At 42.8% G+C, this 15,945-nt stretch overlaps 1 protein-coding gene across 5 annotated transcripts in view; it reads right to left on the bottom strand.

The window, feature by feature from the left end:
* MAP3K7 (mitogen-activated protein kinase kinase kinase 7) overlaps positions 1-1,107 on the bottom strand; it is a 67,613-nt gene extending 66,506 nt beyond the window's left edge. For 4 of the 5 annotated variants that reach the window (XM_059700916.1, XM_059700917.1, XM_059700918.1 and 1 more), the window contains exon 1: positions 776-1,105. In XM_059700916.1, the coding sequence (XP_059556899.1) occupies positions 776-895 (120 nt within the window). In that variant the 5' untranslated portion in view covers positions 896-1,105. Of the gene's footprint in view, positions 1-775 lie in introns of all 5 variants that reach the window. The other variant, XM_059700920.1, reaches the window with a different exon arrangement.
* Between the last annotated feature and the right edge of the window lie 14,838 nt (positions 1,108-15,945).

Below are 15,945 nucleotides of genomic sequence, written 5' to 3'. Positions count from 1 at the left end.
TTTAAAACATGTACAGTTTTTGCTTTTCTAAATGTGATGGTCCTTAGAGCCAATCTACTCCTCTGTGAATCTGAAAAGAAGCAATGTACTAAAGACACGATATTACCTTGCTCTAAACTTAAATTACGACAGCACAGAGAATGGATTCGGATTTTCTAGCAGAGGTGTCTGATCACGGAAATCATTAGTTATCTCTTCAGAATATGCTCCTTGAAATAGCTTTTCATCCTAACCAGCCTGTATTACTAAGGCTGAAATGCATCTAAATTAGTCCAATGGAAGGCGGAACATGTAGCATTCTGACGACTGCTCTAAGGAATCGGCGAGAGAAACCATTCCACACTCGGGGAAACACCTCGTTATACATGAAGATGCATTAGCTGACCATTCACCGAGCGCCCAGGACGCGCCAGGCAGAGCGAGAGGACAAGCCTTGGCCCTTAAGAGCGCCGCGTCTCGGTGCAATGACGCTCCAAACGGCCACGGTCTGGGATGAATTTACGCCTTAACCGATGAACGGTCTCCCCAGTTCATCTTCCCCCTTGAGATGACTCAAATCCAACGCGAGAATGCCTAAGGAAGGCCCAGAGAGCGCGACCTCGGAGCAGCGGCGCGCGTGGAGCTCCTCTACACCCGGTCTCCGTGGGGCGATGAGGACCCCAGGTGAACCCCGAGGGCCCCGCAAATCAGAGGGACAGAGAGACGCCGTAAGAGTTGGGACTAGGCAGAGGCGGGACCGGCCGGGGCCCGCACCGCCTAGCCGGGCCTCGCTCACCTCTTCCACCTCGATCTCTTTATAGTCGATTTCTTCAAAGTTGAGGACTTGGGAGGGGGCTTCGATCATGTCACTGGCCGAAGACGAGGAGGAGGAGGAAGCCGCGGAGGCTGTAGACATGATCTCTCGCGGAGCCCGGGGGGGCCGGGGAGGCCGCCGCCCGGACACTCCGGGGGAGACCCGCGCCCACCCGCCTCCGGACCTGCCGTCAGCCTGGAGCCACGGCGATCCGTGGAAGGGACAGGGGCAGCGGCCACAGCCGAGTCCCCGCTCCGGCTCCTCTGCGCTTTCCGCCGCCGAGCCCCGCCCACTAGACTTCCGGTTCCGGCTTGAAATCGGAAACGGGAGGTGGGACGAGAGCTGAGGGAGGGAAGAATGTTGTAACCGAGACAGAGAAAGGAAGACTAGTTTTGAGGGTGCGGTGGGGGAGGGTCAGAGGCCAACTTGGAGCTGTAAAACAAACTTCGCGAGATCTTTGTTAAAGTGCCCCAGCCACAGATGATACCGCGAGAGCTGACGCTCTGACGTCCTTAAAATGCGCGAACGGAAGTGGCGCAGAGCAAGACGGAGCGTCGGTGCGGTTGGCCCTGTAGGAGCCAGCGGGAAAGTTGAAAGCTCTGGTTCCGACTCTGGTTCTTGAAGTATGTTATGGACCCGCTCCCGTTTTGTCAGAGACCTGCAGACAGCCGGGGTAGTGTTGGATTGTTTTTGTGACGAAACTTACTTTGTAGTTTTACTTCTAAACCAAGCTGCACTATTTTTTTTTTAAAGAATCCTTGGAAAATGTGTTTCCTTCAATGTATAGGCCAGGAAGCAGTTACTACTGTTACTTTGAGCCAACCCATGACTATGAGAGATTCTAAAGCAAATAATACAGAGCAAGCCAGCGCCTGTAACCTGAATAGCAATACGTAGGCTGAGTGCGCAGGAACGGAAGTTAATATTAGGTAAAGTAGATATTTATAATTTGATATAACGTGTTGTGTTTATCTGAAGTTGTGGGTTGCATTAATAGTACACATAGAGTGTGGAGCACCGTGCATTTATAATTAACCATTAACAATAGCCTTGAAAAAAAAATGTTTGCCATCTTGGGGGCATGAGCAAATAGACTCCAAGATTAAAATGTTAAACAAAAAAATTGACTTCCACAGTGAAGTGTATTTTTAAGTAAGGTTTCATTGAGCCTGAATGCTAGCCAAAAAGAAGGCCAGTCTTGGGACATGAAGTCCAAATCACAAGAAGCATGGTTGGGTAGAAAAGACAGCATGTTTAGCTGTAGAGTTTTGCAAGCATCTTTGTACATCAGCAACATACATTCGCTGTAAGCAGGCGGGTGGGAGGAGGTGAAGTGAGGCCAGCTCTAGGTCCGTGTGAAGAAATGCCTGCTCCTGTGTTGGCTGTGGGCAGCGTTCTGGAGAGCCCAGGTGTCCACAGCAAGCAGAGGCTCCTGGAGTTAAGTGGTGCCTGACTTAAATAATCTATGGAGATAGCCACCTGGATATGAACCCCAAACTCCAACCAGCAATAAAGGAGCGTGAGCAGCAGCCATAACACACTAACAGTTCTGTCTCGCTCTTCAGGGGCTGTCATTTAGAGCATCCCACTTTTCTCCTTGTTGAAACAACTGTGGTCCTCACAAGCCAGGAGAACCTAGAGTCAGTGATGGCTAACCTCTGACACGCGTGTTAGAGGTGACACGCAAACTCATTTTTTTGGTTGATTTTTCTTTGTTAAATGGCATTTAAATATATAAAATAAATGTCAAAAATATAAGTCTTTGTTTTACTATGGTTGCAAATTCAAAAAATTTCTATGTGACACGGCACCAGAGTTAAGTTAGGGTTTTTCAAAATGCTGACACGCCGAGCTCAAAAGGTTCGCCGTCACTGTCCTAGGTCAATGTATCTCCAAGGCGGAAAGTAGGGCCTGTGTTGTGCTATCAACACAACTTTTTTGTTTTAAACTAGCTGTTATTCTTTATTTCATTAGTTTGGCTTGAAGCCTAATGAGAAAATTGGAGTTAGAGATGAAGATTTAAGGACCAAGGATGTAAAATTCTCTCAGTAAGAGACTGATGTTTCTCTCTCTCCCTTTCTCTCTCTAAAAATCAATAAAAACATATCCTCAGGTGAAGATTAAAAAAGAAAGAGAAGTTATGAATTCCTGGAAAATACTCATTTTTTTTTTTTCATAGTTCTAGAAACACTTGATGAGAGCTTGGTGAATGGATAAAAGAATGAAAGAATAATATCTTCTCGCGATACTCTGGATGATTTTACTCAGGGTTTTGATGACCTATACCACTGTTATGATGATGACTCCCAATCTCTCCTAGGGCTCAGGTTTTTTCCAGAATTCTGAACCCATTGGACATCTCTATTGAGCTGTAACACATAAATTTCAAGATTCCAAAAGCAAATTTAAAAGTTATCACATACCACATACTTGTTCTGTGTGCATTTTCTGTCTCCATGGAGGATCCCATCATCCACTCAGTTGTCCAAGTGAGAAATCAGCTTTATTTCTACATGTAAAATGATGCTTACTGCACTAATAAAACCAATTTGAAGCAGGTTAAGTCAATGAGATAACCATTTTTTACCTGTAGTTTTTCTATACGAATTCCCAAGCTAGAATCGTCACCTCTTAACCTTGTGCTCTGACTCTGCAGGTCATATCTGGTTTAACACCTTGATTTTAATACAGTGGATGCTACCAAATGAGAACTCAAGAAATATTTGTTATATGTTGTAGATGAATGAATAGCTTTGGCCAGTCCTCCCTTTCCTTAGAATGCAAGAGGTGTGTTCTATACCTTTGGTTTGGGACTAGAATTCTGCTGACAAGGGACTAATCACTATATATAGCCATGAAGCTGTTCTGCTGTTCTGCCTGTAACCCCCTACCCCCAACATTTTGTTATGAAGAATATCAAACATACAGAAAAATTTACAGTGAAGACATATTTATTACCAAGATGCTACCATTAATATTTTATTGTGCTTGATTTATCACATCTGTCCAGTACATACATACATACATATATGAATCTGTCTTTTTAAAAATATATATTTATTGATTTCAGAAAGGAAAGGAGAGAGAGAAGGAGAGAGATAGAAATATCAATGATAAGAATCATTGAATGGCTGCCTCCCGTATGACCCCTACTGGGGATTGAGCACGAAAACCAGGCATGTGCCCTGACCGGAAATGAACCATGACCCTCGTGACCTTCTGGGTTCATAGGTTGATGCTCAACCACTGAGCAACAATGGCCAGGCTCTATTTTTTTGTTGTTGGATGCATTTTAAAGTGAATTTTCTACATGATTTTGAACATCTACCCCCAATATTTCTGCTGCTGTGTCTTATCCACCAATTTTGACTTCTGATATTCATATTAGTCTAAAATCAATTCATGTCTATTTGCTTGAAGACCATCTTGTCTTTTTTTTTGGGGGGGGGAGGGGGGTGTCTGCCTGACACCTTTTCACTAGTGTCTATTAAGAAAGTCCCAGCAGTGTTTTTGTCCCTGGATTCAGTCATCCCCAAGGTCAAATCTACCTCTCCATTCTGTGACTTCATTATGTGAACTGATAAATTTCCATATTTCATTTAAGGTAATTCAAGTTGTATTTTTGTCACTTGAGATCAGAATCCTAAGCACAGTTGACCCTTGAACAACATGGGTTAGAATTGGGTGGGTTCTCTTATATGCAGATTTGTGGGAGTTGTTTTATTTTGTTATTGTTAATCCTCACCCAAGGATATTTTCCATTGATTTTTAGAGAGAGATAGAGAGAAAGAAACATGGATGTGAGAGAGACACACATTGATTGGTTGTCTCCCACATGAGCCCTGACCAGGGTTGGGATCGAGCCTGCAACTGAGGTACATGCCCAGAACTGGAATTGAACCTGGAACCTGTCAGTCCATGGGCTGATGTTCTACCCACTGAGCCAAACTGGCTAGGGCTGTGGGTGTCTTTCACCCCCCCCCCCCCCAGTAAATATCTGTGTTGTTTCTGATCTGTGCTTAGGAGTCTGCGAATGTGGAGGACCAACTGTATGCATAGATCTTCACAATTTTATATTGGGTATTTGAGCATCCATAGATTTTGGTATTTGTGAGGGGTCCTGGAATGAATTCCCCTTGGATACCAAAGGTAGTTAAGTTTTGGGGGAGTCAGAAGTTATATATGGATTTTCAACTGCATGACAGGGATCAGTGTCCTTAACCCCTGTGTTGTTCAAGGATCAATATAGAGAAATGAAGGAGGGGAGCTGAACCCATCTTAGTTAATCTCAGTTTTTTTACTGTGTTCCCTTTAACTGAGTTAAGGATGGAAACTTGGACTTCATAATTTCACATCAACTTTGGTTCACTAGTCTATTGTGTGTCTACAAATTTCCAAAGATGCACATCAAGCTATTTAAGTGGTCTCCTTCAAGTTCCTCCCAGTTTGAGCACTCTCCCCACCCAACTTTATGTCAGTGTCCTCGTAACTCCTCTCTCACCTTGGACTCTGTCTTCAATTTTAACCCTTTTACACTATCCAGGGGAAGAGAGCCAAAAGAGTTTTGAGATCCATTCCCACCATCTTTTTGCATGTTCTAAATGGGATTCTCGTCTTATTTTGAATTTAAAGATATCTGGCATCTGTTTTCATGGAGGCTTAGCAGAAACAGACTAAAATAGTTCCACTTCAGTGTTCTGTTGTATTGGCATATATAATAATATATCAGATGCAGAGTTCCATATTTTGTCAGTTAATATGACTTGTTATATATGATAGGAAACTCAACACAAAATGGCTTAAACAAAAAAGTGGATTTATTGGCTAAGTTCAAGAGCTAGAATGGGCTTTTGGTGTCTTTTGATCCATAAACTTAATGCTAGCATTAATAATGAGTTTCCTGCGTAGTTGGTGTGGCTCAGTTTTTGAATGTTGACCTATGAACCTGGAGGTCATGGTTTGATTCCTGGTCAGGGCACATGCCCAGGTGTGGGTTCAATCCCCAGTGTGAGGCATGCAGGAGGCAGCTAATCAGTGATCATTGATGTTTCTCTCTCTCTCTCTCCTCTCTCTCCCTCTCACTTCCTCTTTGAAATCAATAAAAATATTTAAAAAATAATGAGTTTCCATTACTGTCTTCTGCCTTTTATGGTATTTGCCATTGCCCTAGAACAGTGTTTCTCAACCTTTTTATTTTTATTACTAGAGGCCTGGCACATGAAATTTATGCGCAAGTATGGTCCCTAGGCCTGGCCTGTGATCAGGGCCATCTTCCCTGGCTGCCCACAGCCGGCCCCGCCACCCACTGCCACCCACCCCGGTTCCCCATTTGCCATCAGGTGATTGGAGCCTGATGGCAGGGGGAAGGGACGGAGAGGTCAGCCATCCCCTTCTGCTCGCCGCCCCCGCCGCGAATTGCCCTCTGTGTGTGGGGCTACTGGTGGGCCGCTACCCACCTCTGGCTCCCCATTCACCATCAGGCAATCAGAGCCTGCCGGCCAGGGAAAGAGACCAAAAGGTGGTCAGTGTGCCTGGTAGTGACTGGTCAAGTGAGCGTTCTGTTTGTTCCACCATTAGGATCAATTTGCATATTACCCTTTTATTATATTACATATATATATATATATATAGGATAGAGGCCCAGTGCATGGGTGGGGGCTGACCAGCCTGCCCTGATGGGGGCCCTGGATTGGGGTGGGGTCCCCGCTGGGGGGCAGGGGTGAGGAGCTGCGGGGGTTTTGCAGGCTGGCTATGCCCCCCATTGAGGTGGGGGTTCCCACTGGGGGTGGGGCTGGCTGGGTGAGGGCCCATGGTCATTCTGGCCTCTGGTCATTCTGGACATTTCGCCGTTTTGGTCGCTTGGCTTTTATTATATAGAATTGCCCCCCTAAGGAGTATTTTAAGACTTTTTCTAATGCCCTCTAAAGTGTTAATACCACAGATATCCTATATATCTGTTTTTGTACTATGTGCATATTTCTGTTTATGCATAAAAAGAGTAAGATTTTTTCCTTTCCCCAATTTTCATCCCTGTGGGTCATTTTTCATCTGACATACTGCAGTTTCCAATGTTACGACAGAGAGAATCTCTTTGGTAGCGATTTCAAAAGAGCAGGAACTTTCTTTTTCAAAAGCCTTTGGTGCCCTGGCTGGTTTGGCTCAGTGGTTGGAGTGTAGGCCTAGGGACTGAAGGGTCTCGGGTGTGATTCCTGGTCAAGGGCATATATGTATCCCAGCCCCAGTTGGTCTTCCGCATGTGAGCGGGAGGCAACCAATCTATGTGTCTCTTAAATTGATGTTTATCTCTCTCCCCCTCCCTGTCTTCCACTCTCTGGAAAGCAATGGAAATAAAAAAAGAAAAAGAAAAGGAAATTTAAAAAAGAAAAAGCCCTTGGCAACTTTACCCTTGAATGAGGAATGGAGGCCACGAGGTTTGAGGTTGCAAATATTTTAGTTAGCTTAGATCCAGAACTTAAGGAAGCATGGGCTTTGAGAAGGAGCAGCTGCTAACCAGAGGAAAATCTGAAGACTCTCAGGAGGTGCAAAGGAGGGAATGGTATACAACCAACAAATGTTCATTATTCATAAGTCTATTTAGGCTGAGCTCTGTACCTAAAAAGTGCTACTTTTAACTCCTTCTCCCAGAACCAAACTAGTCCAACTTGATCAAATAGTCTTTTCAGGAAGTTCAGAAGTAGTTTTCTGCTGCACTGTATTCAAAACTGCAATACACAGAAGATAGCTATGGCATTTCAATGACACTGCTGGAAAGAAGCTCCCCAAATGTATACATTTCTTTAATATTTAAGTTTATTCCACATCTTCATCCTAGGTTTTTCACAGAACCATGGAGCTGCTAGAAGGGTTTGTGTGGCTGGTAAGAGTATGTCTGTGAAGGTAGAGTCTTCTGGTAGATGCAGCTTCAAGGCAGCCTTTCCTCTGACATTACAGATAGCTGACCTTTCTCTTTGTAGCTAATGTTATCCCTCCTCCAACCATGCTCGCTGCAAGGCAGTTGCATTGGTGGTGCCCCTGTGTCCTGCAGATAAAGTATCATTGTCTTTGAAATACTTGGCATGAAAAATTCAACTGGTTTCAAAATTCATTTATTCATATTATCACAAGAATTTGAACATTACATTTGCCATTTAAAGAAAAGGAAGAATTATTAGTCTTTAACATAATTTCAACCTTTGTAAACTTTAAAATGATTATAAAAATATTTATACTTTTTTTATTTATTTGTGTGAACAAAGTTTTCTTTGATGATGACAATCAAGAATTCAAAGAGCTCATTCTTAAAATGTCTTGATCGGGAATTGATAGTAGGCATTTCAAGGAAACATTTTTATATTAAAAGTTATGAAGAAAAGTTATTAAAATTTTTACCAAAAATTTGAAAAATATATTTGATATTTATACAAATTCAGTGTTTAATATTATCTCTAATACTGTGTATTTATTTTTTTAAAATTACATGGTGTGAGAAAGCAATGGCATTTTTAAAATTTATTTTTAATCTTTATTGTTGAGATTATTACAGATGTTCCTCTTTTTCCCCCATTGCCCCCCATCCACTCGGGTCCCACCCCACACCAGGCCTTTGCCACCCTATTGTCTGTGTCCACAGGTAATGCATATATGCATGTAAGATCTTTGTTTAATCTCTTCCCATCCCCACACTCCCTTCCCTCTGAGAATTGTCAGTCCATTCTATTTCCATGTCTCTGATTCTATTTTATTCACCAGTTTATTCTGTTCATTAGATTTCTTATTTGTTTATTTTGATTTTTTATATTTAATTGTTGATAGGTATGTATTTGTTGCCATTTTGTTGTTTATATATTTTTTTCTTTTTCTTCTTCTTACTCTTCTTAAAGAATACCCTTCAACATTTCATACAATACTGGTGATGAAATACTTTAGCTTTTTCTTGTCTGTGAAGCTCTTTATCTGACCTTTAATTCTAAATGATAGCTTTGCTGGGTAGAGTAATCTTGGTTGTAGGTCCTTGCTATTCATCACTTTGAATATTTTTTGCCATTCCCTTCTGGCCTGCATAGTTTCTGTTGAGAAATCAACTGACAGTCATATGGGCATTCCCTTGTAGGTAACTAATTGCTTTTCTCTTGCTGCTTTTAAGATTCTCTCTTTGTCTTTAGACCTTGTCATTTTAATTATGTGTCTTGGTGGGATCCTCTTTGGGTTCCTTTTGTTTGGGACTCTCTGTGCTTCCTGGACTTGTTAGTCTATTTCTTTCACCAGGTTGGGGAAGTTTTCTGTCATTATTTCTTCAAATAGGTTTTCAGTATCTTGCTTTCTCTTCTTTTGGCACCCCCATAATGTGAATGTTGGTATGCTTGAAATTGTCCCAGAGGCTCCTTACACTATCTTCATAATTTTGGATTATTTATTTATTTATTTTTTTTGCTCTTCTGGTTGGGTGTTTTTTGCTTCCTCATATTTCAAATTGATGATTTGATTCTCAGAATCCTCTACTCTACTGTTGAATCCCTGTATATTATTCTTTATTTCAGTCGTTGTATGTTTAATTTCTGACTGGTCCTTTTCCATTGTTTTGGAGATTTCTAGAAGATTTGTGAGTAACCTTACCACCATGGTTTTGAACTCTTTATCCAGTGGTTTGCTTTCTTCCATTTCTTTCATTTCATTTCATTTCATTTCATTTCATTTCATTTCATTTCATTTGTGACATGTTTCTTTGTCTCCACATTTTGGCTGCTTCCCTGTGTTTGTTTCTATGCATTGGGTAGAGCTGCTATGTCTCCTTGAGTTCGTAGAGTGGCCTTGTGTAGTAGGTGTTCTATAGGGCCCATTGGCTCAGCCTCTCCAGTCACCTGAGATGGAGGCTCTAGGTGCACCGCTTTGTGGGCTGTAAGCACAGTTTTGTTGTAGTTGAGACTTGATTGCTGTTGGTGTCACTGGGAGGAATTGACCTCCAGGCCAATTGGCTATGAGGACCAGCTTTGAGTACAGTGGGAGAGCTCCTATGCAGGAGCCACCCCTATGGAGCAGGACTTGCTTCAGTGGGGCTTTGCTGCTCACTGAGTCTGCCCCTTGAGTGTGTCTCTTACGGATTGTAGGGCACAACTATAGGATTAAGCCTCAGACTGACCTGTTGGCAAAGCCAATAACAAGTCCCAGCTTAGAGGGCATAGTCCTCTTAGCATAATTAGGCTTGACCTTATGACGCTCCCTAGATCTTATCTGGGAAGCTAATGGGCTGAGGGAGATGCAGCAAGTGCTGCCAAAACAAGTGAAACTCATAAGAACATTGTAACTATGGTGACCACTATCTTGTTTACCTCTGGCTATAAAATAAAGGCTCAGCTTGCCTCTGGATCTCTCTCTGTGGTCTCAGCCAGGCACAGGAAGATCCACCTAGACCCAGCTTATTCTCTTTGTCATTTCTCCATCCTTCACCGCCCTCACTCAGACTTGTGGATCCCTTCGCTGAGCTGGCTCGGCACACAGTTGTGAAGAGTTGTAATCTGGCATGGTCTGACACTGACCACTGGGTACACTGGCTCTTGGGTCTCCAGGGAGGTGCAAAGTCAGCCACTGTCTGGGGCCACCCAGCAGGAGCTACAGAGTGATCTGCAGATTCCTCCTCTTTTTATCGTGTTTGGAAGTGCCCAGATGAGGCCCAGCTGTGAAGCAAGGCAGGCTGGTGCTGGGGCCGGTGCCAGGTCTTGGGCCTTTTATTGATAGGTTTCAAGTTCCCTGACCCAGCTGCAACTTGTTTGACAGGTTTTTAAACCTGAGAAAGAACAGGCCATTTATATGCAAAAGCTGCTGCATACAGGTTGGTTGGGGTTGTAAATTGGGTGGGGCGGGGTTTCAGGGAATCACCAGGGCAGAGCAAACAGAAATGGCTGCCAGTCAGCCCTGCACCAGGGAGGTCTCAGCAGGGGAACAATGATCCCTGCAAACACTTCTGTCTAGAAGAAAGCCACCCCCAAGTTCCTGCCCTGGTGCCAGACAGTCCAGTTTCTCCTCATATGTGTCTGGGTCCCCCAAAGCCTCACCTGCCACTGGAGCTCAGAGAAAGCAGGAGCTTGTAAATTCAGTTTGTGGTGCCAGCCTTTTAAGAGGAGTAATTGGGTCTCTAGCAGACTGTGTGTCACTCAGTTCGTCTGAACTGGTTTTTACAGCTGGTAGTTCTTACTGCTAGTAACTTGTTTTCCCAGGTCTGGGACCCTGGGCTGGGCATCTGGTGTGGACCTTGGACCGCTTGCTCTTCTGGGCAGCCTCCACAGAGGCAGTCTCCCTCCCGATTAAGTAGCACACGTCTGTACCTCCCACCAGTCTCAATGTGCTTTCTTCTTTACTTCTCTAGTTGTAGGACTTCCATTCAGCCAGCTTTCCAGTGGTTTTGGATGATGGTTGTTCTGTATTTTAGTTGTAATTTTGATGTGGTTGTGGGAGGCAGTGAGTACAGGCGTTTGCCTACACCACCATCTTGGTTCTCCTCTCTATCATGGATATTTCTTAAGTATTTGAGAGTTTTGAAATTGTTTTGTTCTCCTAGGCAATTTAAATCTCTCCATTCTTAAAATTATGAATTTTTAAGGTAGTTCTCTTTTAAGATTTGGCAAGGGTAAAGTTTAGTCTCGTATTTCTAAAAACTCACTACTATTTAATCCATTTGAATTGTTTGCTCATTGAAGTTTAATAATAAGATGTTATTGTGGTGCTAATGATCGCTTTCAGAAATAACTGATATTTTAACTAAAATAAATGTAAAATCAGACAGAATAGAGGTTTTTATTTTCTGAGTTTCTGAGGACATCAAAAACTATGTCCTCAGCATTAGTTTTTGAAAGTAGAAACTTAATCAGTTAATAACATACTTCAGGAATAAAAATAATCTTGATAGAAATAGTGTTCTTCATTACAAAAGCACATTCATTAAATGTTTTATTTCAGAAACTAATGTGTCAAATCAGTGTTCTTGATGGTCTTTCTCTGAAGAAATTCCAGAAGTAATTTGGCTTCATTTACAGGAATAAATAAGGGTGCTTCATTTCACACAGCCTCAGGGAATCACAAATTAAAACTTTCCACTAAAATGGATGCCATCTACTATTCATTATTTCAATAAACAAACCACTTCACTCTGCTGAAGTTGCAATCAGGGTAAGGGATATATAGTGCTTGAAATTTGCAAGGCTGAGAGGGCCTAGTTTGCATTCTTTTTCGTAAGCGGCCCATTTCACATCTTCCTCTGAGCTCCCCAGCACCCCACAGAGCTGCTCTCAGTGGTATAAAGCTCCATTAAGTAAATAGAGGCTCCATATTTAGAAGCCGTCTCTGGGAATTCAGAGTGTTCAGAGAGGAAAATTGATACTATCAAGATTAAGGTGTTAATGAAAAGTTCAGTTAAATTTCTGTTGGGATGCTAATTAATCTTCTAAAAACTGTTAATCGAGTCAATGATGTAACTCACTTAAACTTTAACACAATGGTACGGGAAAAGTAACAGGGTCTTTCAGTTATGCCCAGGGGCATTCAGAACATTAAGGGAAATAGTCTAAACAGGAAGTCATCAAAGGGGGTTTTAGTTTAATCTTTAATATTCACTTGTTCTATCTAAGTTTGGGAAATCAATATTTAGTGCTCAGATATTTGAAGAAATATTAGAAGTGTTATAAGACATTTAGGAAATGAATTATGACAACTGTTCCTTGCAGAAGACAATATTAGCATGGATTATTAAACCCACGCTAGTAGTTTTAGCTTGCATTGTTAAACAAGGAAATAATCTGATAATTTAAAAAATATATATCTTTATTGATTTAGAGAGAGAGAGAGAGAGAGAGAGAGAGAGAGAGAGAGATGTGAGAACTCAACATCCATTGGCCACCTCCTGCATGACCCTCACTGGGGATCAAGCCCGAAACCCTGGGCATGTGCCCCAACCTGGAATCCAACCAGCAACCTTTTGGTGCCCAGGATGCAGCCCAACCAATAGCCATGCTGACCAGGGCTAATATGATAAACTAGAGGCCTGGTGCACAAAAATTTGTGCACTCAGGAGAGTCCCTCAGCCCTGCCTGTGCCCTCTCACAGTCTGGGACCCCTTGGGGGATGACCACCTGCTGGCTTAGGCCCGCTCTCTGGGGGATTGGGCCTAAGCTGGCAGTCAGACATCCCTCTGGCAGCCTGGGGCCCTCGAGGGATGTCCACTTGCCAGCAGGGAGCAGGCCTAGCTGCAGTCAGACATCCTTAGCGCTGCTGAGGAGGCGGGAGAGCTAGCACCACCACTGCTGTACTGGCAACTGGCAGCCTGGCTTGTGGCTGAGTAGAGCTCCCCCTGTGGGAGCACACTGATCACCAGGGGGCAGCTCCTGCATTGAGCGTCTACCCACTGGTGGTCAGTGTGTGTAATAGTGACTAGTCATTCCCAGTCACTCTGCTGTTAGGGTCAATTTGCATAGTACCCTTTTATTATTAGGATAGAGGCCTGGTGCATGGGTGGGGGCCGGCTGGTTTGCCCTGAAGGGTGTCCTGGATCACGGTGGCGGTCCCACTGGGGTGCCTGGCCAGCCTGGGTGAGGGGATGATGGCTGTTGGCAGGCTGGCCAAGCCCCTCAGCGGGGACCCTTACCCCATGAGGGTGTGGCCAGCCTGGGTGAGGGGCTGATGGCTGTTTTCAGGTTGGCCACAGACCCTTCAGGGTGGGGGTCCCCGCTGGTTTGCCTGGCCAGCCTGGGTGAAGGGCTGATGGCTGTTTGCAGACTGGCCACAGCCCCTTCAGGGTGGGGGTCCCCGCTGGGGTGCCTGGCCAGCCCTGGTGAGGGACTGATGGCTGTTTGCAGCCTGGCCACAGCCACCCAAGCTCCCAGTGGAGGCTGGTTGGAAGCAGGTATCTGGGATTTATTTAGCTTCTGTAATTGAAACTTTGTTGCCTTTTGCAGAGGCCACAGTCTGCCAGGGCAGGCAGGAAGCTTGGTTCCTCCATTGCCGGGACAGCCAAGCCTCTGGCTTGCTCCAGCTCTGTGGCTGCCAGCTGCCATCTTGGTTGGGTTAATTTGCATATAGTTGCTCTGATTGGCTGGTGGGTGTGGCTTGGGCATAGCAAAGGTACAGTCAATTAGTATCTTTGTCTTTTATTAGTGTAGATTTTTTTAATATATATATTTTATTGACTTTTTACAGAGAGGAAGGGAGAGAGATAGAGAGTTAGAAACATTGATGATGAGAGAAACATTGATCAGCTGCCTCCTGCACATCTCCTACTGGGGATGTGCCCGCAACCCAGGTACATGCCCTTGACCAGAATCGAACCTGGGACCCTTCAGTCTGCAGGCCGACGCTCTGTCCACTGAGCCAAACTGGTTTCGGCATTAGTGTAGATTTTTAATATTTGAAACCTAGCTGTGAGGTCAGTATTGAGCTAAGTGGGTTATGCTATGTGAATTATACTATATTCCTATCAACATTAAAATATTTTGTGGCCCTGGCCAGTGTTGCTCAGTGGTCAGACCATTGGCTTGTGCTCCAAAGGGTCATGGGTTCGATTCCCAATCGAGGACAGGTTCCAGGGTTGCAGGTTCATTTCCCACCTCTGGTTGGGGCTTGTGTGGGAGGCAACCAATCGATGTCTCTCTCTCTCTCTCTCCCCCTTCCTTCTTCCCACTCTCTTTCTTTGAAAAGCAACGGAAAAAAATATATATCCTCAGTTGTAGATTAACAAAAATAAATAAATTACTTTGTGTTGTTAATAGGGATATTAATCATATCAATATTGTTAACTATTAACATGTCAGTCTTTATCTAAGGCTTAATGTATCTGAAATAGTATGTGAAAATATATAGTACAGTGCCTGGAAAATATGTGGTGCCCCAAAATGTTAATATGAATGAATTCTATATAGAAGAACAGAAATGGATAACATGATGTGACAAGTTAGCCTCAGCCTGCAGATAAGTTAGTGAGTATTACTCCTTGAGATTCTGATACAGTAGGTCTAAGATGTGACTGAGGCAGCCTTACTTTCTATTTCATAGCTCAGTCAGAGTTCAGAACCATTAATGTCATATATACGCACTGGCATATATTTAATAAATAATTTTAATTCATTCTGAAGAACTAAAATATATTGGTATTTTAATTTGGGGCCCATTTTCCTACTGTTTAATATATATATATATATATATTTTAATCCTCACCAGAGGATGTTTTCCCATTGATGTTTAGAGTGAGTGGGAGGAACGAAGGAGGGGGAGGGGAGAGAAACATTGATTTGAGAGAGACACATCATTTGGTTGCCTCCTGCATCACGCACATTGAGTTTAACCTGAAACTGAGGTATGTGCCCTTCACTGAGAGTCAAATCTAGACCCTTTGGTGTAGGGGCCAGCGCTCTAAACACTGAGCAAACAGGCGAGGGCCCATTTTCCTATTGTTTCAAAGAAGAAAGTTGATGTTAGTGATTCTGTTCTGATTTGTAATATATTTCTTTTAATTAAAGTTGAAAACTGTTTACAGTTGGGTCCATGGGACAATTAACCTTGCTGAGAACAACTTGATTTTGGCTGTAATCTTTGGTTTTATAAATTCAGTAACTCCCATTTTATTGTTTTACTCAAAGTAATGAGTGCATTAAATGTAATGTTGTTATGCTGCATGGCATTAAGGAGATACTGATAATTTGGGGAGGTTGAAAAATATTAAATATTATCATCAGTTTATGTTAGGGTTTTAAATCTCTAAATTTCTTTAGAAATTTATTCTAGTAAATACTTCTGGTTTTCTTGATAAATGGCAGTTGCTTAAAGTATATCATTATTCTGGTCTATACTGGATGAAATTCATAGCCTAAAGGGAAATTTCATTCTGAGATCAAATTAAGCAATTCTTGATCAACCTAAATGAGAGTAAGTTTTACAACTCCTCATATATCCAGATAATTCAAAACTTAATTGGTATAAGCCATCTTCATTAAAAGAAAAACAATAACATTCGAATTGACACATGGTACTTATTAAATTAACAAAAATGAAGTCATCTTTGGTTTCAGTTTCTTATAATATTGCTTACCTTAACTTTCTTGCTCAGAATTGATTTCTACTTTTTTTTAAAGGACTCATTATCAACTTTAATAACCCTCAAATCGATCCCCTTT

The sequence above is a fragment of the Myotis daubentonii genome, chromosome 6 (assembly GCF_963259705.1).
Source record: "Myotis daubentonii chromosome 6, mMyoDau2.1, whole genome shotgun sequence".
NCBI lineage: Eukaryota > Metazoa > Chordata > Mammalia > Chiroptera > Vespertilionidae > Myotis > Myotis daubentonii.
This window is presented reverse-complemented; position numbering and strand designations above follow the sequence as displayed.